At 58.6% G+C, this 26,534-nt stretch overlaps 1 protein-coding gene across 3 annotated transcripts in view; it reads left to right on the plus strand.

Annotated features, from left to right (window-relative positions):
* The first annotated feature begins 1,560 nt into the window (after window positions 1-1,560).
* Window positions 1,561-26,534, plus strand: part of AGAP3 (ArfGAP with GTPase domain, ankyrin repeat and PH domain 3) — a 99,623-nt gene continuing 74,649 nt past the window's right edge. For 2 of the 3 annotated variants that reach the window (XM_068146155.1, XM_068146157.1), the window contains exon 1: window positions 1,561-1,929. In XM_068146155.1, coding sequence (XP_068002256.1) covers window positions 1,653-1,929 — 277 coding nt within the window. In that variant the 5' untranslated portion in view covers window positions 1,561-1,652. The remainder of the gene's footprint in view (window positions 1,930-26,534) is intronic. The other variant, XM_068146156.1, reaches the window with a different exon arrangement.

Here is a 26,534-nt window from a genome sequence, read left to right on the forward strand (position 1 = left end):
GTGAGACACAGGAACAAGTTGTCCAGAGAGATTTTGGGTGCCCCCATCCCTGTAGGTGTTCAAGGACAGCTTGGATGGGGCCTTGAGCAACCTGGTCTAGTGGAAGGTGTCCCTGCCCATGGGTAGCAGTGGGATTATCTTTAAGGTCCCTTCCAGCCCATCCAATCCTGTGATTCCATGGAGAAAGGCTCTGGGCATGGTCTGGGTGCTGCAGCTCATGATGTGAGAGTTGTGTGCCCACTGCCTCAGCTCCTCCTCCTCCAACCTTACCTACCATCATCTCTGAGAAAGACAGCAGGCTGAAGCCAGTCCCCAGCCAGTCCCCCAGTCCTGTTGGCCACTAGGCCATTGCCACCCCACAAGGCTTTGGTCCCAGCAGGACTGAGGGAGGAGGTTATTAGGACCTTGTTCTCTCAGCTGATGCTCCTCTCATCTCCCTATCTCATTTCAGCTGCCAGTGCTCCCCATCCCCATTCCTCCATCTCTCAGCTCTTTGGAAGATGCTCCCTGAATGCCTGCCAGGGAATGTCCTGGCTGGGCAGCCAGTTCAGCTGTGGCAGGCCAGGAGGTGCCCACCAGGATGCTGCTGCTCATGATGCTGCTAGCATGGTGCCTGCTTGGAGCCTCTCCATTCTTGTCGCCACCCCTCCCAGGCTGGTTTCAGGGATGGGCAGTCAAGGTGGGCTTCACTCTGCCCAACAAGAGCGACAGGGCTGTCAGTGTGGAGAACCTGATCACCACAGCTGCCTGTGGCTTCATTAGATGGACCCATCAATGGCTCTTGTGTCTTGCCCCAGGGCATCTGAGCAGATGCCAGCATTTGTAGTGACCAGATAAGTGACACCATCATGGTGGGGCAGTGGCTGATGACCATCCAGAAACCTCTTGGGATCAGCCATGTTCCACAGCTTCATTAATCATGGAATCCCAGACTGGTTTAGGTGAGAAGGGACCTGAGATCCTCCAGTCCAACCCCTGCGATCAGCAGGGACATCTACAGCAGGTTGCTCAGAGCCGCGAACAATCTGACCTGGGATGGTTCCGGGGGTGGGGCATCTCCCACCTCTGTGGGTGACCCGGGCTAGGCTCTCACCACCCTCAGCATAACAAATCTCCTCCTCCCCTCCTGGTTCCATTAACGGCCATAGCCCGAGGTGCTTACAACGGAGTCGCCCTCGAGGTGCAGCCGAGTGGCAGCGCCGGAGCAAGGAGGGCTGGGGCTGCGCACAGGGGGGTCCCCAGGCCAGGCTAGGGGGTATGCCGGGGGTCCTGCGGGGGGTCTGTGTGTGGGACACGGGGCTGGCACTGCCCTTGGGGCTCCCCGTGAGTGGGGACCGTTGGGGTGCCTTCAGGCCACTCAGGCACCCCAGCGAAGGTGGACAGCCGGGGCTCCTCGGCGAGCGGCGGAATGGCGGGGAGCGACCCCAGCATCCCCCCCGCGCTGACCCGAGCCGTTCTGCCCCAGGGCCGGTCCCGCTCCCGCCGCTGTGACGCAGGGAGGGGCGGTCCCGGGGCGGGCGGCGCTGCCGGCGGCGCGGGGCGGGCGTTCGGCGGGGCGGGGGCGGCAGAGCCCGCAGAGCGGCGGAGCCCCGGAGCGCGGCCATGCAGCGGCAGCTGCCGGCCCCGCGCCGCTGACCGCCGGCCCCACCGCCATGAACTTCCAGGGCGGGCCCGGCCAGAGCCCGCAGCAGCAGAGCCTGGCGGCGCCGGGCGGGCCGGTACCGGTACCGGTGCCCGGCCCCTCGGGCCCGCAGCCCGGCGGGCCGCCGCCGCCGCAGTTCGGGCTGTCCAACTCGGCGGCGATCCGGGCGGAGATCGGCCGCTTCGAGTCGGTGCACCCCAACATCTACGCCATCTACGACCTCATCGAACGCGTGGAGGACCTGGCGCTGCAGAGCCAGATCCGCGAGCATGTCATCTCCATCGAGGGTGAGCGGAGCCGAACCGGGCCCACCCGAGCCGGGGTCAGCCGGGCTCTCCCGCGCCGAACCGGGCCGGGGTCCATCAAGCCCAGCCGCGCTGGACTGCGCTGGGCAAAGCGGGTCCTCGCCTCCCCCACCCGCCCCGAACCGAACCGGGCCGCCGCCGCTGCCCATTGTCCTCGCCGGGCATTCTGCACCTGCACCCGGTGCTTGCCGGGGCGGCGGCCGCGCCCGCTGCCTGCCCGCGGGGCCCGGCTGGAGCCCTGCCCGTGGGGCCCCGCCGCCGCAGCGGGAAGCGAGCGGAGGGCCGAGGCCTGTGGGAGCAGTGCCGGGGGGCGGCGGGGCCCGGGGACCGCAGCGCTGTGCGGGAGGGAGCGGGGGGGGGGGGGTGTCTCTCCGCAGCCGCCCCCGCCCCGAGGCCTGCAGCGCCGGTGGTCGCGGCCCGGCAGCCCCGTCCGTCCGTCCGTCCGTCCGTCCTTCCCTCCGCGGCGCGGAGCCGCGGCGAGGGGCTGCGAGCCCTGGGAACGGGGATCGGGCTGGGAGCGGCCGGGCAGCGGAACCAGGGGGCGACGAGCCGGGGCCTGGGCAGCGAGCGGCAGCGGCTCCGTGCCGGGGTTGGTGCGGGGCCGGGAGGCGGCTCGGCACCGGACGGACCCGCTGGCTCCGGGTGACCCTAAACCTTCGGCCCTTGCAGCCGGGGCTGCCCTTCAGCGCGGGGCCGCGGCCGGGGCCGTGCCGGGAATTGCGTCTCGGTTCGGGGCTCCCAGAACGGCCGCTCCCGCCCCGACGGTTCTGTGGGCTCGGTCCTGGCGGCGTGCGCGGTTCTGGTCCCGGTACTAGCCCGGTGCCGGCGCTGCGGCTCTGGGGGGGCGGCGGGAGCAGCGCTGCGGGCATGGGGGAGGGGGGCGCAGGCAGCGATGCAGCGGGGGCAGGCAGGGAGCAGCGTGGGGGTCCCGCTGGGGTGGGTGCGGGCAGGGAGCAGCCTGGTGGGTGCAGGCAGGCAGTGGGTGGGTGCAGGCAGCAGAGGCAGGCAGCAGACACAGGCTGGTGACGCTGCGCGGGGGTGGCAGCCTGGGCCACACTTCTTCCCTGAGCTCTTCTGGAGATGCCCGCATCCCACGTCAGTCCTTGGGATGGTTCCTTTGGGAAGCAGAGAGGCAGGAAGGTCTGACACAGACCTGATGGATTTTATGGCTGAGGGGATGTCGATCCAGGGATTTGGTTCATCTGTCTCACTGTGCAGGGACAAAGGACATGCTGGGATCAGAGTGGGGCAAACGTAAAACCAGCACAAGGAGGGGGTTCCTCTCTGCCACTGAGTGTTCCACAAGGTCCCTTGCCACAGAAAGCCCTTGATTAACAGAGCTGAATGAGGTGGAGAAGGCAGGGATTTGTCCTGGAGATGGTGGGAGGGCAGAGGGCTGGCATGGGATGTGGCACTACTGTGGCCCTGTCACTGGAACTCTAGTGATGCTCCAGCTGTGGAGGTCAGGGTTGTCCTGGTGGAGGAAGACCACCTCTTGTCTGTTCTCAGGGGGGTCCTCAGCTTTCCCTTGTTTGTGTCTCTGGCGCCGATTGCAGCGAAGACCTGAGGGCCAAAGAGCTGTGCTGATGTGATCTGATCCTGCCTGTGATACTCTGTGGGACACCACTGAAACTGTATGAGGCTGGTCTGCTGCTCTTGAGGTGCTCAGGGGCCATCTCCACAGAGAGTGGGTTGCCAACGACCCCCATGCTTCCTGCTTCTTGCCCCCTGCCCATGGGCTTGTGGGGTACCAGGTGTGTGTGTGTGTCCCCTGGGTCCTTCTGTCTTCACCTGCACCCTGCCCTGCACCATGTGGATGGCTTGGGCTGGTGGTGGGCACGTTGGCGTTGAGGTGCGTCTCTTAGCAACTCCTCTGGTGGTGCTTTTTCTGCTGTTGCTCAGAGGAAGGTGTGAAAGCAGCGTTCCTTCAGCATGGCTGGGAGCTGCTGGAGCTCCCCAGAGCTGGACTGGAGCTTCTCCTGTAATCCTGTGGCAGGGGTCTGAGGAGGAACTAGCACAGGAGCGCAGTCCTGCCCTCCTCCTCCCTCTGTGTTTCCCAGCTGTGGAGTGGGAATCCCACAGATTCCCTTTCCTTGGCTGCATTCCCTGCTGGGCACCAGGTTGGATCCTGGTCCTGGTGAACATTGTGCTTTGATGGTGCAGCTGTTGCAGCAGATCCCAAGCATTTGAGAGGCTCCTGCAGTGGTGGGGTGATTAGCAGTGGGGTAATTAGTGGCTGGAAGAGCTTTGCTGGAGGTGTGAAGTTCCTTCTGAACTGCATGGTTTGGGCTGGGTGCAGATTGCTGGGAGGGGGTTTTGCTGGTGGATTTGTTGATGTTCTTGCTCTAAAGCTCAGACTCTGTGACTCCAGTGACCGCTGCTGATCCTCAAATCCGTTGTGGAAGCTACCAGTGAGATTCCAAATCCCGCTTCCTCACAGCGAGTTCAGGGCACTGTGAGGCTGCTCCTGTCCTCCTCCTGGGTTCTATTCATTTTTAGCAGGGAAAAGAGCTGGGGCCAGTTCCTCTCTGCAGTAGTAGCCACGTGCCCAAGGCAGAGCTGGGGTGGCCATCGCTTCCCTGGGCTCTTCACCCCCAAGCAGCGTTGGCAGGAGGGGGAGACATCAGCAGGAGGTGTCTTCTGCAGAAGCCTCGTGGTTTGTGCCTCATGCTGCAGAGGCATCGCTGGGGAGGGGATGGATTGGGTGCTGGGGAGCCCTGGGGCCTCAGCCCTGGAGTCAGGGATGGTGTGAAAACCATGTGAGGCTGGTGCCTGAGGCTGCTCCCAGCCCTGCACGGAGATTCTGTTCAGAGTCACTGCAGGGGAAAGGGGAAATCAGCTTCATTTTTATCTCCTTCATATCTCTGGAGCTCTGTTGAGTGGCCATGGTGGAGGGGAAGGCTCCTGGGCACACAGGGCTGGGCATGGTGGTGGATTTGGGCAGTTGCCAGCCTCAGCTGAATCAGAGGCAGGACCTGGGGGTTTCAGTAGTTTCTAACCACCAAATTTGGACAGATTTTCAGGGGGCTAGTGGAAAACACTTCCCTCATCCCAGACATGTTCCTCTGCCAAATCCCAGAGCCTGCTGCAAGCTGCCGAGCTCCAGAGAAGGTTCTGTATGCACGGAGCAGGATGATGGGGAGCTGCAGGTCTGAGGGATGTGGTTCAGTGGTGGCCTGCTAGTGCTGGGTTAATGGTTGGGCTTGATCTTAAAGGTCTCTTCTGACCACAGTGATTGGGTGGCACAAGCCCAGCTTGTCATAAATGTAACCTCTAACTGTGTGGCTCTGGAGCAGCCCATAGCCAGAGCTGTATTAATAGAATCTGTAATTAGCACAGGAATTGCACAGCACTTCACTCCTGTCGGAGAGGAGCATCTCCAGAGGTGACCAAAACAGGGGTTCCAGGTGGGGAGCAATGTGACAGAGCAGAGGACTCCTGCAGGGGTGTGCAGGATGGGGAACTTGTGAGCTGCAGAGACATGAGGAGCCAACAGGGATCCACTGAGAGCAGGAGAGAAGAGCCAGGGAGGTGGGGAAGCAGGAGGAGGATCACAGTGTGGGGCTGAGGAGGTGGTTACATAGAGGTCTTCTGCATGTGGAAAGTCACCCAGGCCAGGAGGGAGGAGGTGGATGAGGAGAGGTAGGTGAGATCCCTCAGCAGAGCTGTTGTGAAATGCATTCACTGCTGTGCGCATGTCTGCAGCCCACCCAAAGGCTCAGCTCTTGGGAAGAGCCAGGAGGAATCTGGCAGCCCTGTGGGAGCACTTTGGTGGCCAGGTAGCAGGAGCAGGAATCTTTGAGTGAGGGCAGGCAGAGCTTTACCTGGAGTGGTGGCGGTCCCTTGATTGTCCTCTTACACTCCTCCAACACACTTCCAAACTCGGTTTGATTCCTTCCTGCATTTTAGGAAGCAGGGCCTTCCTCAGGGACTTTTTAGGGTGTCAGGTAGTGATAGGACTAGGGGGAAAGGAAAGGAAATAGAAATGGGTAGATTCAGTTTGGATGTTAGGAAGAAAGTCTTCACCATGAGGGTGGTGAGACGCTGGAACAGGCTGCCCAGGAAGGTGGTGGAAGCCTCATCCCTGGAGGTTTTTAAGGCAAGGCTGGATGTGGCTCTGGGCAATCTGATCTAGTGTGAGGTGTCCCTGCCCATGGTAGGGGTTTGGAACTGGATGATTCTTGAGGTCCCTTCCAACTCTTAACAATTCTAAGCTGTGGTGTCTCTAGCAGAGACTGAACAAAGCCCTGGAGAAGGATCTGCTGGTAGCAGGGTTGTGGAGAGCTCGGCAGGAGTAACCTCTGAGTCCTGGCTTTGTGGCACTCTGTGTCCAGCTGCATTGCTGAGTTTGAGACCAGGGTGGGCTTGGGCCACTTGGTGTGCATGCTGCCTTCCCAGAACTGGAGCCTTTTCCCAGCTGGCCAAGTCTAAGGGATCTGGTTGAGGCACATCTTGGAGATGCAGGCCAGGCCCTTGCTGCCTCAGGAGTTTGCCATCCTGTTGTTAATATTTAGTGTGATTTTTTTGTATAAGCATTTTCCACACCCTGGATGTTCTTTTTCTTGTGCATTTCTAAGCAGCCCTTTGGTACCTGGGGTTTCTGTGTTCCCAGCTGCTGAGGTCACCTTCCTGTCTCTTTCTGATGGGTTGGATTGGCTGAACCTTGTCATTTCTTTGTGTTCCAGCCCAAGTTGTCCAGCTCTGCTCTGCATCCTTTCCCAGTGGCTTTTAAAGCTGGTTGCTCTGATTCACCGAGCAGAACCCGAGGCAGGTGCTGCTGTGGGTGCTGCATCTGCTGGGGGATGGTGAGAGGAGGCTGGGAGGGCTCTGGCCCTGCTGTGGGGAGCCCGGCGTTAGCTGGATCAGCCTGAAGGAGATGACCATTCTGGGCAGCAGCATTCTGCTCTGCCAGTGTGCCCCTGCCATCCCACCTCTGCAGAGGTGCCCAGGGACCTGCTTCTGGTCCCAAGGGAAGACACCAGGAGTGGTGGCAGGAGCCATGCTCTGTTCCTCTGGGAGCAGCAAACCTCTGAGCCACCAGCACCTCCCTGCTCCTGAGGCTGGAGCTGGGCATCCTGGGACCACTCTGACTCCATGGGCTGGTGCAAAGGTGATGAGCACAAAAATGGGGGATGGAGCAAATGTTTTCTTCTTGGGATGAGGGGTGAGACTTCCAGCAGAGATTCCTGAGGGAACATGAACTTGCTTCTTGGTGGCTAAGGAGAGGCACTCTGTTCTTTCCTGGCAGAGGGGCCATCAGGGCTGGCACTGCTCCACATCTCCATTTCAGTGGCACAAGCAGAAGGATCTGTGTGGGGAGAGTCCTGCAGCAGGTCCTGTTGTGAGGGGAAAACCTCAGCCCCATGGGAGCTTTGGATGGAGCAGAAGCAGGGCTGGAGGAGACCTGTGGCTGCTGGGACAGACACAGCCATTGCATTCAAGAGGCTTGGTATCATGGCCCCAGTCATCTGAAGCCATCTCTGCCAGATGAAGTTCTCCCCTTGTAGAAATTCCACCTCAAGAACAGGATCCTGTGGAAGAGTCGGGAAATCAGAGAAAGAAATGGGTGCTGTGATTGACAGGAATTGGGAGAGATGATGAAGCTGGAGCAGAAATCCTGGAGGATGATCTTGATCACTGAAGAATGAGTAGGATGAAGCTGCAGGTGCCATGGTGAGAGGTTTCTGGTGCTGCGGGGGCAAGAACTCTGCTGTGGCTAAAGAGGAGAAGCTGGGAGGGACATGGAGGAGCGCTGCAGGGAAAGGATGGGATTGGAATGTGGCCTTGGTTGGAGCACTGGAGGTTCTGGTTTCACAGTTACCTCAACCCAACACAAGTGTGGCTGCTGCTCAGAGGGACTGGGGAGCTCTTCCCACCTGGTTGCCGTGTGGTGAGCAGGCTCCAGGGGTTGCTCTGGTAGAAGCTGAGCTCTGCCTGGGCTTTGCTGGGATCAGTTTTGAGCTGCTGGGATCAGTTTTGAGCTGCTTTCTGGGCTCTGTCAGGACATGTTCCAGGGATGGTTCCTCCAAGTCTCTGCTGGACATTGGCTGGTCTCCTGAGCTTGATGTGGTTTCTCTGTGGTGTTCAGTCCTGGTGGCTTCTCTTTCCTGAGCTTGTTCAGACTCCCTTGACCCAAGGGAAGCTCTCAGCAGGGAGGATCACACCTGGTTGCACAGAGTCTTTTGCTTGTCTGGGGACCATTCTGCACCTGACCAATGTCCTGCTGACCAGCAGCTGTCCAGGCCTCTGTTGGAACACGGGCAGTGGTGGTGACCCTGTGCCCAGGAGCTGTATTTAATGCAGGGTGAGATCTGCTTGTGCTGGAGTGGCTGAGGCTCTGCCCAGTGAGGACCCACCAGGAGAAGTTGGAGCATGGTTGGTCTTTGGTGGCTAGTCTGTGAGATCTTGCAACCTGCTTCCAGGAGGTTTCCCCAAGCTCCTGATGGATCAGGTATGGTTTCTCTGCAGGCACCTTTGAGTCTTGGGCAGTGAGGGTCTCTTGCCTGAACGAAGAAGGCATCTGTGGTCTGATGTCCTCCTGTCAGGTGCTGGCATCCTGAGCAGAGCTGAAGCTGGGATCTTTCCAAGTGGGCTTCTTGAGATGTGGTGAGAATGAGGAGTCTTCTGGGGCAGCAAGGGTGGAACTGGAGGTCATTTGGGCTGCTTCTCCATTGCAAAGAGGTTTGTCCAATCAAGATGTGTCCTTTGGTGCCTTCTTGCCTCTCCTGCCCCAGTGACTTTCAGATCTGTGTCCAGTATCAGCCAGGCCTGGCCAGTCCCTGCTGTTGCCAAATTCCTGCAAATGCCAAGAAAAGAGCACAGAGTGACCCAGCTGGTGGCACAGGAGTGAAAGGGATGTTTGCCTCCACCCTCAGCAGCTCACTGTTGTGGGGCTGCAGCTCAGCACTGGGACCTCTTCTTCATGTGAGTCACTGGTGAAGTTCTTGCCTGGGGTGATGGGTGAGATCCTGTCCCTGCCCTGTCATCGTTGGTGATGAAACCTGCTGTCATCCCGGCACCTTGCCTCGGCTGCTGGGAGCCACCAGCTCTGGGTCCATCACCTCCTGTCCCAGCTCACTGCCCTGGGTGACATGGGACGTGGTCACAGTGAGGTAGGGGCTGGCTGGTGGCCCTGGCTGGTGCTGTCCCAGGTGGGCAAAGTATGGGTGCAGCAGGGTTGAACGCTGCACACTTCTGTTGGGGAACGGTTGGGTGTGAGTCTGCTGCTTCTGCCACGGGTGTTGGTGTCTGCAGTCACACCTGGGGCCTTGGCTGGTGGGGTTCCTCCTGCAGAAGTTGTAGAGGCACAGGACAAGGACAGTCAGGTGGTTTATGTAAAGATAAGGTGGATGAGCAAGTGGGGAGCACTCAGAGATGGTGGGACAGCATGGGCTGTCTCATGGGCATGAGCTGTCCATGGCAGCCGCTCAGCCTATGTTGGTTTTGGCACTTCTGGTGAGCACAGAGGCCCAGGAGAGCTTCAAGGAGCAATCTGAAGGAGGATAATGAAGCAGTTTTTGAGTTGTTCATGGAGAGCTCTTTGCAAACCCCAAGTACAGAGGGGAGACAGCAGAGAGGAGCTTGGAGCTGTGGCAGCTGAGAAGGGGAGAGGCTGTGGCGGGTCGGGAGGAGGCGGTGGGCTTGGCGCAGGGAGGAGGTAGAGCTGCAGAGTGTGAGGAGTTTGGGAGGGTGAAGATGAGCAGGTTGCAGTTGACGTGACAGAAGAGGAGGACCTGGAGGGGGTGCAAAGGGAGGGTTGGCTGCTGGAGGGGGAGAGGTTGGAAAGGCAGCTTTGGCAGCAGCTCTGCCTGCATAGAAATGGGCATCGTTCTGTGCTTTCTGGGTGACCATGAGGGTTGGGATGAGAGGGGCTGGAGGCTGAGGGTCCATGGCTAGGTGGTGGGGCTGTGTCTCAGCTCTGAGGGGCTTGGGGACAGCCAGGCTGTGAAGAGGAGAGGTGGGTCTGTGACCTCTCTTCCCTGTCTGAGTCATGTCCTCGGCTCAAAGGCAGGATCTGAGCGATGTCCTCAGGCAGCCAGGGCTTGGGGGAAGAGGGGCCAGAGCTGGGATCAGCAGCAGCTCCCTGTAATCATGCTGAGCTGGGGCTTGTGGGTGCACACTTGAAATGCTGGAGGGGAAAAGAAGCTGAGACTTCATTTTGGACAGGAGACAGTCCAGGAATAGAAAGGCAGAGCCATGAATCATCAGCACGGAGCTCAGAGCTGGGACTAAATGGAAACAGAAGGCTTGCTGGAGGCAGCGTGAAGGGAGAGGAGAAGGTGCCATGGGCAGAGCCATGTGAGACACCTGGAAACCAGCAGAACTGGAGGTGGGCCACCAGGACCATCTTTTTGTCCTCAAAAGATGGAGGATTTAAGGGACACCTTATTGTAGCCTTTTGACAGTTGAAGGGATACTTAAAGAACAATGGAGAAAGGTTTCCTACTAAGGCCTGGAGGGAGGACAAGGGGCTTTCAGCTGCAAGAGGTGCAGGGTTAGATCAAATGTTAAAGAATTTCTTCACTGTGAGGGTGGGGAGGCACTGGAAGAGGTTGTCCAGAGAGGTTGAGGATGCCCCATCCCTGAAGGTGTTCAAGGTCAGCTTGGATGAGGGTTTGAACTGCCCAGTCTAGCGTAAGGTGTCTCTGCCCATGGCATGGGGTTTGGACTGGGTGATCCCTGAAGGTTGTTCCAGCTCAAAGCATTCTAGATTCATGGATCTCTTCCAACCTTTAGCTGTCCATTTGCTTGGAGAGTTCAGATGGAATAATTTTTGCTCCCAATTTCAGCCACATGCCTTGCAGCAGATTGTTCCCTGCCTTGCTGCAAAAGCCTCTCTCCATACTTGAAGGCTGTAGCAGAATCCTCTTCTCTAGAACTTCAAATCCTTGTCTGTGACATTTTCAGTTCCTCTGTTACCTTTGGGCTCTTCTGGACTCTGTCTCCTTGATCACAGCCCTCTTGAAAAGTGGATGGATGCAGCAACTGGCTGGTGCTGGAGAGCACTCAAAGCAGGACTTCTCCTGCAGGCCTGTCTCTGTTGGTAGCACACAGTGGTTACCTGTTCTCAGTACTGTGGCGTGGCTGGCTCCTGGTTGTGACCTGCTCTGACCTCCAGGTCCTTTTCTGAAGATTTGGTAGCTGTCCCACAGCTCTGGCCTGTCCTTAGGCACGTGGTCAATGCTGTGTCAGTGTCAACCCTCACATGTGGCCTGGGGAATTTCATCCTCTGTAGACCCTTTCTCCACTTGGACCCCAACCATGGAGGACTCTGTGCCTTCCTGTCACTCATGGTTCCATGCCACCTGCCACTGTAGTGCCCATCCCCTCTCCCATGGCCTGGTGGTGGCCAGGAGTGTTGGTCCCTGTTGTTCTCAGTGCTTTGACCTGGAGCAATCCATGAGTTCTTGGCTTCTTTGTTGAGTTTTGAAGGGGGGTGCAGCTGCCCTCGTCAGCCCAAAGCTCCTGGGGCTTGAGCTCCTCAAGGTTCCTCCAGACAATTAAACATTCCAGGGCCAAGTTAGTCTAAGTCTGACACTGCTGTCCTTTACTGACAGCTTGGGGAGCTCTTTGGCTGCTGCTTTCTGCGCTGGACCCCTCTGCTGAGGGCAGAGAGACACCAACTGCTTTGTCCTTGCTGTCATTCCTCAGCTGCTTTTTCCACCTGCTGAGAGACAGACTGATCTTCACCTTGGTGGTCACTGATGCACCTGAGGAGTAGTGCTTCTCTTTGCACTTTGTTGCCTCTTTCTCCTGTCATGGTTTGAGCTCAGGCTGTGGTGCTGATGCCACTCCTTGGTGTTTCTCCTTCTATCTGACCCAATTTCCCTGCTCTGTGAGCACCTTCCTGTGCCTGACACCCAGGAGGAGCTCAGGAGGGTTAGCTGGGCTGGTTTCCTGCCACACATACTGTTCCTTCACACTGGGATGACTCCTGTTGGTGCCATTACCACCTTTGCTTTGAGGACCTGCCAGCTTTATGTTATCTCTTGGTGCTTTGCTTTGTTTTGTTTTTTCCCCCGGTGGATTTGCTTCCGGTAGGATCTTGCCCATGGTGTTTGGTGACATCTGCTGTGGTGGAATCTCTTGTTTGTAGCCTGCTGTCCTTCCTCCCATGCATCACAACAATTTGTGGACAGTCTTTTCTTCTGCTTTGCCTCTTCCCAGCAGCTTTTTCCATAGGATTTGGTGAAGGATGTTTTGGTAGAGGGTTAGAGGTGGAAACTGTGTTGGAGTGAGCCTAAGATAAAATCAGAGGACAGAATGGCACCTGGCCTGCTGCAAGAAATGGGTGTGGGTGGATCTGCCCAAGCCTTTCTGCTTGGGAGCCCAAACTTGGAAGTGGGTTGATGGAGAGAGACTGTGCAGCGTGGTTGTGGTGAGATGTTTGCTGAGCTTGTGATGGAAAAGCAAGAGGAAGCTGTGGTGTTGAGACATCGTTGGAGATCTCCAGCCCAGCCCTGCTCAAAGTTGGACTCTCACCAGCATTAGGTCAGGCTGGCTGCTGCTTCCTCTAGAAGTCTCTTCAGAATACCATCTTTCCACTGGTGCTGCTTCTCTAGTGGAGGAGTTCTTCCTATTGCTCTCTGTGGTCCAAAGCCACAACACGTGGCTGTGGTCCCTTGTTTGTGGTTGCTGAGAAGAATTCAACTGCACCTTCATGGAGCTGAAGGCCATTCCTGGATTGACCCTTTGCCTCCTCTTGCCACACTGAGGAAGTAGGCCCCTCTCCTCAGTGTCACCAAATACCCCTCACCCCTTTGTAGCCATCTCTTGGACCCTCACCAGGTTTTCAACATCCCTTTTGAACTGGGGAGCCCTGAACTGGAACAGCCTCACCAGTGTTGAGGAGAGGGACGTGGCAGAGTCCCTCAGTCCACTGACCACACTTCTCCTGCCACGACCTGGGCTGCAGCCTGCCTTCCTTGCCATTGGCACGTGCTGCTGGCTCTCACTCAGCCTGGCATGTGCCTTGACCCTAGGATCTTACTGGCAGGCTTCTTCCAGCCCAGCACCACTGCCCCAAACATGGATGCCTGCATGTCTCCATAGTGAGCTTCATGAGGTTTCCCATCACCCAGCCCCCTGTTACCGTCATCCTTGTGCATTAAAGCTCTGTGGCAGTGTGTCCACCTGCCCCCCCTTCCCCCCCCCCCCCATTCTCTGCAGATTGCTGGGGGTGCACTCTGTCATCACAGGGTGGTCAATGAAGGTGTCATGATCTCAGCCAGCATCGACCCACAGGCTGCTCTGCTCATTACTGGCCAATGGCTGGTTGTTGAGCCATTGATTGCAGCCCCCAGCCTGGTGGTGTGGGCAGCTCCTGCCCATCCTTGCTGCCTCCAGCCCAGTTCCCTGGAGCCAGCCATTCAGTCGGGTCAATTGCGGATGATCTGCCTTGGTGGATCCATACTGATGGGTCCTGGTCCCTCACCTGCTGGGAAATGACCTCCAAGAGGATGTTTTACATGGTCCTTGCAGGGGCTGGGGTGCAGATGGAGCTTTCCTGCCATGGGCACCTTGTGTATCTTGATGACAGACGCAGCAGGAGCCTTTCCCCTCTTGTCTGCACCTTCCCCTCATGGCTGGGCTGGCTCTGAAGTGCCACTAGATACCCTCTGACCTGTTGGCCTGGCATCTCCTGGGCTGTTTGATGAGACTGATCATTAGCCAGTTCTTACTGCATGGATCATTAATGACTCTGCATAATTAATGCTCATTAATGACTGTGCATTTGTACTGCGTCGGTCGTTAATGGCTCTGCACAGCACCGACGGAGCAGGGATTGGAGAGGCACAGCCTGGGGAGGGACAGCCCTGCCCCACCACAGCTGAGGGGTCACCTGCTAGCAGGCAGCTCTGCAGACAAGGACCTGGGAGTGCTGGGGAGTCATTAAGTTCCCCATCAGGCAGCAATGTGTCCTGGTGGTCAAGAAGGCCAATGGTCCCCTGGGGTGCGTGAAGAAGAGTGTGGCCAGGAGGTCCAGGGACATTCTCCTCCTGCTCTACTCTGCCCTAGTGAGGTCACATCTGGTGTCCTGGGTCCAGATCTGGGTTCCCCACTTCAAGAGTGTCCAGCAGAGGCTCTGAAGCTGCTGAGGGGCCTGGAGCATCTCCGTGAGGAAGAAAGGCTGAGAGCCCTGGGGCTGTTGAGCCTGGAGAATAGCAGCCTGAGAGGGGATCTGCTCAGTGCTCAGCTGAAGGGTGGGGGGCAAGAGGATGGAGCCAGACTCTTGCCAGTGGTTGTGGAGTCTTCTTGTCTGGAGAGATTCCATAGCCACCTGGACATTGTGATCCTGGGCAAGCTGCTGTGGGTGCCCTGCTTGAGGAAGAGGTTGGACTGGATGATCTCCACCCCACCACACAGGGACTCAGGGATGCTGGGTGACTGCCAGCGCTCCCTGCTCTGCTCTGGCTGTGTCTCAGCATCTGCCCTGTTGGTGACACCAGTGTGGGGACAGCTGGAGCCCCCTGCTCTGGTGCCAGCTGTGGTGACTTTGGCTGTGTGGCTCCGGTGGGAGCCGTGTCCAGGTGCCACATCTTGCAGAGCTGCTTCCTGTTGTACTTGAGCATTGTTGGGAAGCTGTTTTCCTGAGGGCTTCAGCTTCCTATCCCCATTCTGGATGCTTCCTGTGTTCAAGGTCCCATTGACAGCTGCTTCCTGCTCTTTTTTCCCAGTTCTTGTCCCTTTTGGGGTATTTTGGGTGTTCCTGGCCTCTGAGCTGGTTCAGATCTATGAGTGGAATTCTCTTTGTTTTGGGGATGGGATTTTTGGAGGCTACTGAAGTGTGAACAGAGATCCCCAGGCTCCCCTGGGGTCCCAGAGGGCGCAGGCAGCTGTGGCTGGAGTCCTGCTCCTAGAGAGATGCCAGCAGGACTGAGGAGCAGCTCCCTCCTGTCCTGTCCTGGTCAGTGTGTGTGTGTGTGGGGGGGCTCTGGAGGAGACCCTGGCTGGGCTTGGGCTCTGGCAAGCCGTGTGAAGATCCAGTGGGTTCTGGCTTTGCAGCTGGAGCTGATGGGCTCCAGTTCCAGCAGCCCCTGGCCAGGGCCATGTCTGTGTGTGAAGCCCCCACCACTGCAGCCCGTGGTGGTCCTGCTGCTGCTCTCCCCATGCTCTCGGGGTGTCCCCAGCCCCGTGTCCCCTCCTCTCCTTGAGCTAATTCCGCTGGTCCCCAGCGGCGGCGGCTGCTGCCCAATTTAGGTGGCACACTAAAATAAATGCCCAGGTAATGGGATTTTGGGTCACTTCAGAGCTGAAGGAGGTGCTGTGCAGTTTCCACTACAACAGTTGTCAGTGGCACTGGGCAGGGGAGTTCCCCTTGGTCCCCCTGCATCAAAGGGCTCCTGCCGGTGTCCTGGCACTGCCAGCCTGCCCCAGCTGGGGAAGGGGCTGTGGACAGGCCACACTTCTGGCACAGCCTGGCATCGAGCTGCCCCTTGCGTGGGGCAGGAGGTGTTGGGGGCGAGTGGGGTGGCACAGAGTGGGTGGCTGCAGTGGCATGCCCTGGGCGATGGCACTGGAAACCAGCAGTGGGGTAGCTGCCCAGGGCTAATCTGCTCCATGGCTCTGTTCCTGCAGTGGGGCAGATGATGGGCGCTGCAGATGGGACACTAGACACCCCTGGAACACTGCTGGTGGCCCAGAGGACCTCCTGTCTGTGCCATTGGCAGGTTGGCACTCTGCCTGGCACCGGGGCCCTCGGGGAGCTGTTGGCAGCAGAACGGCACAGCACAGCAAGGAGGAAACCTGCACCAGGAGCTGCTGTAGCAGCATTGCCCTTGGGGGCAGCAGCTGTCTGTCTGCCCACCCTGCTCTGTCTGTCCAGCCTGTGCCCATCCCCAGCATGGTGCCCAGACTGACTCAGCCCGGCTGGGCCTGGCACTGCCTGACTCACTGCAGACTCCCCCGTGCCACTGCCCGTGCCTGACTCAGCAGCATTGCCAGGCAGAGGCCCCCGCCGCAGCGCCCACCTCCCAGGGGTGTCAGCCTGGTGGGCAGGCAGGGGGCACAGAGCAGGGACAGAGGCAGGGGCAGGGTATGGAGTGAGGCAGCCAGGGGGCTTGGCAGCTGAGTTGTGGGGTGGGAGGAGGGGACCTTCGCAGCAAGGGACCCCAGGGGTAGCTCTGTCCCCGTGCGGTGCCCTGGTACCACGGCTCCTCCACCCCGGCCCCTCTGCCGCGGCTCTCTGGAGAAGCAAGGGAGCCTGCCACAGGGGCTCAGGGTGTCTGTGGGGAGCACAGGCTTGGGCCAGGGGTCAGAGAGGGTCTGCCCTGCCTGTGCCACTGCAGCCTGGGGAGTCCTCCCCAGAGGCTGGCCTGCAGCACGCAGGGCTCTCGTGCAGTGGTTTCAGCCACGCCGCTGTGTCCTGGTCTGGAGCTTTGCCAGAGTGGAGCTGGCTCTGGGGGAGCTCTTGCTGGAGCCCCCCAGACTGGCACAGAAAGTGACCCCCCTTCATCCTCTCCAATTCTCAGCTCTGTGTTGGAGCAGGTTTCAGGTCTCTGTGGGTGAGCAGCTGCTTTCCCAGGCTGGGACATGGCAGGAAGGGCCTGGGGAGCGTGATTCTCACCACGCAGGCATTGGGCTCCTGGCCAGGTTTCCAGTGCCCTCCAGGTGCTGGGAAGGCAGCAGGTAGTTTGTGCTGTGGAAAATGGCTCTTCATTGGCATCTGCTCCCCGTTGGTCCATGGTGGGATGTCATCCATGGTGGCATGTCACTGGAGCTGGCCTGAGCAGTTCTGCTCCTTGAACTTGGCTGCAGTGGCCAAGAGGAGAGAGGCTCCTTGTGAAAGACTCCCTGGACCATCTAGCTCATGGTGATGCTGACCACAACCATGCCAAGGCATCTAAGCACCCAGAGGGAGTTTGGGGTGGTGACCCTTGAAGTGGACCCTGGCTGGGCAGAAAGCAGCTCTGCTATCTTTTGGGAGCTGGCTCTGGGTTACTTGAGCGCTCCGGGGTGCAGGGAGCTCCCCTGGTCCAGCCCAGAAGCTTTGATGGTGCTGCCAGGATCGTGGCAGACACTGTTGTGTTGTGCAAGCCCAAGACTCTTGTTTGGAAGGCTTGTGGTGCTACCTGGGTTCTCCTCATCTTTGTTCTATTGAAGGCTTGTGGCTGCAAGGTGGAGTGAGACAGCAGGGCTGGACAGGGCAGCCTCTGCTTGCAATGGTAATTAGAGCCTTGGCTCCGTGCCACTGCTCCTTAGTGCTGACCAGAACATCTGCAGGGCTTTGCTGTGTCGGGTGGAGGAGGAGGAGGAAGCCTCTTGGTCTCTTCTTGGGCTGGCTGATTCTCATGTTAGTGCCTGAAGCCACCCAGTAACTCGGTGATGAGTCACCAGTACAAAAAGCTGAAGCATCAGGGAAGCTGTGGTCAGCAGCACTGCTGCACACCAGCCAAGATCAGCTGCTGATGTACAACCAAGGGCTGGTTTCAACCACCATAAGGAACCTAGGATTGTAGCACCATGGAATGGGTTGGGTGGGAAGGGACCTTTCAAGGTCATCTAGTTCCAACTCCCCTGCAGTCAGCAGGGACATCTGCAATGAGAGCAGGTTGCTCATGGCAACAACCTGACTTGGAATGGTTCCAGGGATGGGGGCATCTCCCACCTCTTTGGGCAGCCTGGGCCAGGGTCTCAATGACCTCAGCATAACAAATCCCTGAATCTCCTTCTTTTATTTAGTTCAAACACCCCTTGCCCCTTGTCCTGTCACAACAGGGCCTGGTCAAAAGTCTGTCCCCAGCGTTCTGGTTGGCTGCTTGAAGCACTGAAAGGCCACCAGGAGGTCTCTTCTCCAGGCTGAACAACCCCAACTCTCTCAGCCTGGCCTCACAGCAGAGGGCTTCCAGCCCTCCCAGCATTGCTGTGGCTTCCTCTGGCTCTGCTCCAACAGGTCCACATCTCTGCTGTGCTGAGGACTCCAGAGCTGGCCCCAGCACTGCAAGTGAGGTCTCAGCAGAGTGGAGCAGAGAAGCAGAGTCCCCAGGAGATGTTTGTCCTTCCCTCTCCTGATGCACTGACACAGATTGAGCTCTCTGGAAGCTGAGCTGACTGATAGGTGAGGTAGGAGCAGACCCTAATGGGATGGTCCTGCTCTCAGTGGAGCTGCCTGAGGGCCGTGGCTGGGCATGGTGTTGTGGCTGGAGAGCATCTCAGCCTTGTAGCTACCACGGCCCCTCGGTTGGGGCGGCCGTGGGAGGGTGGCATGGAGCATGGTGTCCTCTGCTGGCACTGGAGACAGGAGTGGTGGTGCTGAGCAGTGAGATCCCCAGGGCTGGTGATTGTCTGTAGCCTGAGTCTGGAATTCTGCTGTTTCCATGGCAATGGAAGGATCTTGTGATGGAGACGTGAGGCTGGGGTGGCGACGCTCCTGTCCTTGGAGCCACAGGCCCACGTGTGGCTGCCAGAATCGCTGCTCCAAGGAGCAGTGTGGGACACAGCCCTGTCCTGGTGCCCTCAGAAAGCTACTCCAGAAAGCTCTACCTGTCCCTAAGGACCCTGACAGAAATAGCTGCAGGTCCTCAAGGGATGGGGATGCTGCTGTCACCAGCGGGAGGTGTGGAAGCCAGGAGCTGGGGGAGTCCAGCAGAGTGTGAGGTGGCTGTGCTGGAGGTGCCACCCCCTGAGTCACTGCCTCCAAGCTGCTCTGTGCAGGGGTGTGAAGTAGGTTGATGACTTGTGCACTAAAACTGCTTCTTTTTCTCTGCTGACTGTGGGAGGGCTGAGGGTGACAGGAGCAGATGTAGACACTTGAACCACAGATTGCTTTGAGTTCAGCTTGAAAAGGTGGAGAAGATGTGGTGGGACCCACTTACTTAGTGATGGCCTCCTGGGCATGGTGTTGGTGTAGGAGGCTATCTGGGGCTGGTGGATTCAGCAGAGCATCTCCCTGGATGCCCCATGGAAGCCAGAATCTCCAGAGCAGATCCATTCTCAGGTGGCTGAAGAGTTTTGGTACCTTCATCCCACCTCTCCTGGGTCCTTCATCCTTGCCCAGTGCTCCAGCCTTGGCCTTTCTCCTGTTTCTGTGTCTAAGGCAATGCTTTGAGCTGACCTGGGGTGAAACCTGGCAGCCACCATGGTCTGCCCTGCATGGAGGTGGTTCAGTCCCATCAGACACAAAGCACAGAGATCATTTCTAGTCCAGCAGGAGTTTGGCCATGTTTGGATGGTGCAATGTCCTGGTGGTTGTGTTGGTTTGGAGGAACCCTCTGTGATATGCTGCTATGCTGTTCCTCCTCCCAGCCTGGAACCATCTGTGGGTCATGGATCTCCCAGCCCCAAGCAGTATCTCTGTGGTTCTGTAGCTCTGTGTGGAGCCTTTGTCCTTGAGTTTGTCTCATCACCTCCTGAGTGATGTTAGCTCAGCCCCTGCTGCGTCCCCTGACAAGGGACAGGCTGTGTTTGATCTGCAAGGTCTCCTCTTTGGAACCTGCTCCTGATTAATTGGGGCTGATGTCCCCTGCTTGGTGTTTGGGAAGGAGTAGTGAACAAATTGTTCCCTGGTGGCCTTCCCCTGCCATGGAAGTCTTCATTCCCCCTATGCCATCTTCCCTTCCAGGCTCCTGGTACAGAAGCTGCTCTGTTTGATCATCCCCTGCCCCTCTCAGCACCTTTCCTAGGCCTGTGAGATTTGGGTCAGGAGTTGCTGGGCAGCTGAGGGATGCTGGAGCTGCGCAGCTTTTGGCCCACAGCTCATGGTGAGAGCATGGGCATTGTCCCTCTTTGTGCCTCATCCTTCCCCCAGTGCCTGCCAGGCCCCTGCCTGCTCCTCAGTGCCACTGAGCAGCATGCTGGTGTCTGCGTGGAGCTGTTTGGGACAGCCTCAGCTCCATGTAAGTGGAGAGGAGGAGCTGGAGCTGTTGTTGTGATGTGACACAGGAATTGTGTTCTCCCAAGCACGCCACACTCGTCACCCACTGCTCTGGCACTGCTCACTCAGGGTGCTGAGCGCCTTCCCAGCGCCCTGCCTTTGTTCTGCTCCCCTGACTCATGCCTGGAGCTGAGCTGATGTTGTTGTGCTTTTTGTGCTGCCTGCAAACGCCGCACGTGTGCTGGCACCGGCCCCTCCTGGGCTCTGGGCTGTGGTGGAACGAGGACATGTTGCCTTGCTGCACCAGGCTGAGCAGAAGCTCAGCCCCATGGTTTGTTCTTCCCCTGGAGCTCCTTTCCAGTGGGGCTATTCTCTGTGTGTCCCAGGGAGCAGGCCATGGTCTCTGGTGCCGCCGTCCCTGGAGTGAGTGGCACAGCAGGGTTTCTGTGACAGAGGCACCAGCAGAGAGGGGCAGTGCTGGCTCTTGACTCCCTGCAGAGCATCTCCCCAGCTTTCTAGTGTTCCCCACCTGCTCCAGCACCTGTGGTGTGCCTGGAGAGCTGGGAGTGCAGATGCAGATGTGGAGGGGACATGGCTTTTGAAGCTGGGCTTGCTGTGGCCCTCGAGCAGCCCAGCAATGTTTGATGTGATCCCAGCCCTTCCCAGATGCTTCTGTTGCTCTGAATGCTGCTCAGAGAGGGGCTTGGTCCACCTCAAGGACCATGGCAGATGATGGGGGGCCCAGAAGCAGCTCTTCTGCAGGCTGACAAGCTCAGTTGCCCTCAGTCTTGGCTCCAGGGCAAGTGCCCAGCCCTGGGCACCTTCATTCCCTCCATAAAACCTCTCCATGTGCTGTCTAGAAACGTTCCCTTCATGGGGTGGTGGCTGCCCTCACTCCCTGGTAGTACTCTGCTGTTCCTCCAGCCTCAGTGAGTCCATGCTGCTTATTCCATCTTGTCCCCAGCACAGCATCAACCCCATCCAGAGACACAGAAGGAGATCAGGTGGAAGTTTGACCTTCAGCTGCCCTGCTTGGGGTTCTGTTACTCTGACCAGACTGACTGCAGACATGAGTGATGCCAGTGCTCTCAGGTCTCGTGATGTAGTGTAACCAGTGATACCAGTCTGGTTCCTGCTACACCTCCCCCAAAGTGGTCTCTCAGGAGACACTCTGCCCCTTCCTCGGTACCAGACCATCTGCAGGTAGGGAGGGGAGGGCAGTAGGTTCCCTTTCCCCTGCAGCTCCCTGTGGGCCCAGAAAGGGTGGTAGCAATGTGGTGATCTCTCTGCCAGGGGAGTTTGGGTGGCACTTGCCCAGCACTGTCTGCTTTAGAAGGTTTGATGTCACAAAGCCACAAACACAAGGGTAGCTCTGAGAAGAAGTGCTCTGCAGCAAGAACATCAACAGCAAAGCCTGTCAGTGATTGCAGGCTGCTGAGGGATGCCCTGTCTGTGCCCAGGGCACCCAGACCTCCCCAGTTGATGGGGAAGGCTGTGCTGAGCCAAGCTCAGCCGGGTGTGCAGGAGCACATGGGGACAGCCAGGCTGTGCTGTCAGTAATGGTTAGCAGAGGAGAGGTTGATGTTATGGAGCACAAAGCAAGACTGAAGGTGAACAAACTGAGGGGCTGAGATGCCAGCAGTGGGCTTCATCCAGCCTGGGTGGTGCCAGTGGGGAGTGAGGAGGTTGGCTGGGCACAGGGATGGGTTTCACCATGGCTCTGATCCCTGGCTGGCTGAGATGCTCAGGGTGTTGGTAGCCTTTTCATCCCATGCTTGGAGAGGTGGACAACCTCCCCTGGAATGGTTGCTTAGTGTTGAACAATAGCCTCCAAAATGGGGTACTTTGAGGCTCCCAGCTGTGGCTTGCTTGCAGGCAGGAGCTGGGGGAGCTGACTGAGGGAGCTCTCTGGTCACCAGCTCCTTGGTGTCTCCTGAAGGAGAGGATGGCCAAGGCTGGAGCAAGTAACGCAGTGCCAGCCTGGCAGTGCCAGCCTGGGGTGTCCCAGGTGTGTGTGACAGGCTCACAACACCTGACATGGATCCCTGGAGAGCACCATCCCAGGTCATGAAGAATTGGAGGAAGAGAAGTGATGCTAAGTGGCATGGCTTGATGGGATCTGCTGTCCATATGGCTGAGAGCTGTGCAGAGCCATCCAATGCAGGCATTAACCATCAAAAGCCATCTTCAGACCTCATGATGATGGTTGGGGTAGGACAGTGGCCCTCAGGGGAAGGGGGACTGGCAGAGTCTGTGGTCAGCGTGGAAGCTGAGGTGGACTTCAGGACCTCGAGGTGTAGCTGTGAACAGAAGTTGTGTTTGAGCAGTGGGGCTCTCATGGGGCTGTGGGGTCTGCATTCTCTGTGCAGGGCTGGGAGAAAGAGTGGAGTGTGGGGATGGAGTTTGTGAAGGTTATGTGGGGTGATGGAGCTCCGGGGGAGCCCAAGCGTGAAGTTGGCAAGGATCTGGTGGAGGAGATCCAGGGGCTGTGTCCAGAGAGCCAAAGGCTGGGGGAACTCAGGGGACTCTGCTCTGTTCTTAGGGGAAAAGGGGTTTCAGTGCAGTGCTGAGGGGCAGCATGGGTCTGGAGGGGGTTATCTAGAGGCAACGTGGTGGGAGAGGAGGTTTGACAGGGGGATGGTCCCTGCTGGCTCTGCCCTGTCCCAGCAGAAATGTGGTGGAAAATGGATGAGTCTGAGTCCTCCCCAGCTAATGGCCAGGCTGTAGGATGTGTCTGTGGAAAGGGGACCAGGGGAGCTGTGTCATGGGGACCTCTAGGAGGTTGTTGGGGCAGACACTTCCAGGCATGAGGCACCTGCAGCTCCTCTGGACAACCTGTCCCACTGCCTCACCACCTTCCCAGTGAACAACAACTGCCTTGCATCTGATCTAAACCTCCCCTCTCTCAGTGTGAAACCCTTACCCCTTGTTCCCTTTCCAAGGCTCTTCTTGCTGGCCCAAGGCATGGTTTGCCAGGGCTGGGCACCCTGCTGCCCCCCAGGTGCCCTGGCAGCTTCACTCTAGAGATGTCTGCCATGGTCCTGCTGAGGATCAGCCACTTAGGGAATGGTGGGAGGCACCCAGAACTGTCACCTCTTGCCCCAGCCGCAGGGGAAGTTCACTTAGTGCTGCTGTGGTTGGTGTCTTCCTCTGCACATCTCTGTGGGCAGGCGCTGGGGGCACGATGGGCTCTGTGGGACCTTGTGTCAGCAGGGGGACGATGCCAGCAGCCAGGGGCAGTGTGGCAAAGTGGGGTGGACAGAACAGGTGGTGTGAAGGCTGCACAGCCTCCCTTTTGGGGACAGGCATCTGTGGGCTGAGGTGTGGGTGGCTGCTGCAGGAGCCTTTGTGGACTGTGAGACCATGAGAGCACAGGTTTGAGGCTGTCACCTTCCGTCCTCTGGGGTTTGGAGCTCGCACCCCAAGCAGTATCTCACGTCTCAAGTCTGAGACCCTGGAGTTGAGGGGGGCTGGTGGGTGTTTGGCCACTGGGGAGGGTTGTGGGGTGTTGTTTCTTGAGGACAGGGTGGTTGGGGTGACCAGCATGGTTCTCCTGGCAGAGCTAGTGTGATCTGCAGGCCCTGGCTGTGCCCCTTTTCCAGCCCCAGCAGTGCCCAGAGCCTGGCTGCGGCTGGACTGGGCTGTGTAAGGACCAGTGTCTCTCCCTCCACTCAGGGCTGGGGGAAGTGCTGCTGTCTGCTCTGCCCTCCCCTCTTTTGGGCCCAGGATGCTCTGTGCCTGCCCTGGGGGCCGGCAGGCAGGGCCCGGTCTCCGTCAGCACCTGGCGGAGTGACGGGCGGTGACGTGCTGGCAGCGTGGGCTGTGACGTGGGGCTGCGGGGTCCTGCTTGGGCAGAGCCTCATCAGTATTCCTGCTGCATGGCTGAGCCGGATGGAGCTGCTCTGTGGAGCCTGGCAGCTCCTGACACAGCATTTGGGGTCCTCCTGCAGTTGTGGGTGGGCTCAGTCCCTGGCTGTGGCACTGCTGGGAGCCCACTGCTCTGCTGCTGCTGCCCCGTGCCATTCTGTGGGCTAGGCTGGAGGGCATGTGCCAGGGTCCTGGGCATCACAGAACCATGGGGTGGGCTGGAAGGGACCTTAAAGATCATCGAGTTCCAACCCCCCCTGCCATGGGCAGGGACACCTCCCACTAGACCAGGTTGCTCAAGGCTCCATCCAAGAAACTGGCTTTGAACGCTACCGGGGAGGGGGCTCCCAAAACCTCTCTGGACAATCTGTTCCAGTGTCTCAGCACCCTCCCAGAGAAGAGCTTCTCCTTCAGATCTCATCTAAATCTGCCTTCATTCAGTCCTTTTGCTGGATGCTGCAGTGGTTCTCCCAGGCTTGGGCCCCTCTGCAGAGCCACGGCACCTTCAGGCACGGGTGGGCTGGTGAATGCAGGATGAATGTCCCCTTGCAGCAAACCCTTCACATCTGTGGGCAGCTGGAGCAGAAATCCTAGTGCCAGTGAGGTCTGGAGAACACTTCAGCAGTCACGGTTCAGCCATTTCAGGGCTCCACCCTGCACTTGGGGCTGGGGACCAGCCAGCAGTGGAAAGTTCGCTGCCTCTCGACGCCTTCCCGTGCAGCTGTTGTTCAGCCTCTCATGGCTTTTGGTTAATCTAAGCCAGATGTGGTTCATCACCATCATATTTGTAACATGAATGTGACTCATGAAAGTGGTGGTAGGAGCCTGACTTGCTCCTGTCTCCAGGCACCTGCCCAGGTCACGGTCGGGAAAGTCCCATCCGCTGCTGGATCCCAGCCTGGGAGCTCTGCTCTGGACCGTGTGGCACTGGGGACTCCAGCAGCAGCTGCCAGCCTGCTGTGCAGGTGCAGTGCCACTTTCCACTGCTGTCCACACTGCACCACTCAAACCCAGGATCTCATGCTGCCTAAGAAGAGGCTCTTAAAAGGTATATTCCAGTGGGGCATACTGCAGTGGTAGTGACCTCTAGACACTGGTGGTGTCTGGTTTTGCAGACTCATTCCCAGAACAGTTCTCCCATCAGCTGCTGTTTTTAAGGAAGGACAACAAAACTTGTCTTCTAACAACAGGCACTGCTCAAGAGTCTCTCCCCAGCGTTCTGATCAGCTCCTTGAAGCACTGAAAGGCCTCCAGAAGGTCTCCCTGGAGCCCTCTCCAGGCTGAACAACCCCAGCTCTTAGCCTGGCCTCCTATCATTGCTATGGCCCCCTCTGGCCCAGCTCTTACAGGTCCATGTCCCTCCTGTGCTAAGAAGCTCATGAGGTTACTGGGCTGGTTCCCTGTGTCTGGGTTGCTCCTGATGTGTGTGCTGTTGGTTCTGACATCTCTGCTGGTGGAGACACCATGATCCCCCCCCAGCCAGCCTGGTCTGGTCCTGAGTGCTTTTTGGGAGCTGCTGCCTGCTCCTGGCTGCAGTGCAGCTGCTCTGGGAGGTGGGACAGCAGACGGGGGGGACGAGAGCTGGATCCAGTCTGGCAGCTTGTGCGTTCCCGTGACCTTGGCACAGATGGCAGAGCTTTGGCAGGTTGTCAGGCGCCTTCTGCTCGCTTCCAGGCACTGGCACCCATTGGCTTGGGAGGGAGCTGGATGAGTCCCATCTTCTGCCTCAGAAGCTCTGTGGTGGCATGGAGAGGGACTTGTTTCGGCTGCTCCGCGCTGTGGGTGGCTGCTTCATGTGCTCCACACCGGGTAGCTGGCAGGGTGTGCTCCTGAGAGGGAGATGCCACTGTTGGAGAAGTCAAGGAGAGGCTTCCAGCTGCACGAGGAGGCTGCTGGGTCATAGCTCTGCTTTGGCAGTGTGGTGGTGGTCAGTAACAGGGATGGTGGTGTACACAGAGGTGGGTGGTGGAACCCATGGGTTTGGGAAAGGATGGGCAAGGAAGAGAAGAAACTTGTCTGAGTTGTTGGCTGTGCTATAGGGATGGGGAAAGTCTGGACTTGAGTGTTGCTTCAGGGTGAAGTGGGGTTTAGGCCATGTCCTGGGGCTGTGGGCAGTGCCCAGGGCAGGCTGCTTCCATGGAGAAAAGGAGATGAGGAGCTGCTCCTGAGCAGGGTGAGGACAGGCAGTGAGGGGGTGAGGGATGGAAGAGAGGCCAAGGGCCAGAAGCTGGTGGAGTTTTGGAAGAGTCGTGGCATTGGAGGCAGACTCCTGGACAAAGAGGAGGAGAAGGAGGTGCTGCTGTTGAGAGGTCTCCTGGAGAGGCCTCAGGGGCAGGAGCAGCTCCTGTCCGGTTATGCAGCCAGAGCCTGCAGAAGGGGAATGTAGTCCAGAGGCATCGAGCTGCCGCTGTCTGTGCCGGGATCGGAGAGCACAGGGGCAGCAGCGGGATCCCGCGGGCAGTGGGGCCCGGGGCGAGACATAGAGCGTCCCTGCAGAGCGAGGTCGGCGCCGCTGCTCCCGCGGAGACCGGGGCGAAGGGCGCACGGCGGCAGTGATGGGCGGGCGGGGTTGTGAGGGTCTCGGTGCCAGCCTCGGGGGCCGGGGCGTGTTTGCCGGTGCTGCCTCATGTGATCCGCTAGAGGGCGCTCCAAGGCAGCGGCGGCAAAGCGGCGGCGACGCGCCTCCTGGCGGGGAGTGAGGGCATCCGCGCCGAGACGGTGGTCCCCGCTCCCAGTCCCCTGACCCCGCTCCCAGTCCCCTGACCCCGCTCCCACACCCCTGACCCCCTTCCCAGCTCAGCCGGCCAGTGCGGACGGCCCCGCGGTGCTTTGCCCATGGCTCGGTGCTGCCCCGGCGGGGCCCAGATCGGACCGGGCAGCGAGCACCCCGGCGGGGCGCGTACGGGCA

The sequence above is a fragment of the Melanerpes formicivorus genome, unplaced genomic scaffold (genome assembly GCF_026170545.1).
Source record: "Melanerpes formicivorus ecotype bairdi unplaced genomic scaffold, bMelFor1.0.p_v2 SCAF_13, whole genome shotgun sequence".
Taxonomy (NCBI): Eukaryota; Metazoa; Chordata; class Aves; order Piciformes; family Picidae; genus Melanerpes; species Melanerpes formicivorus.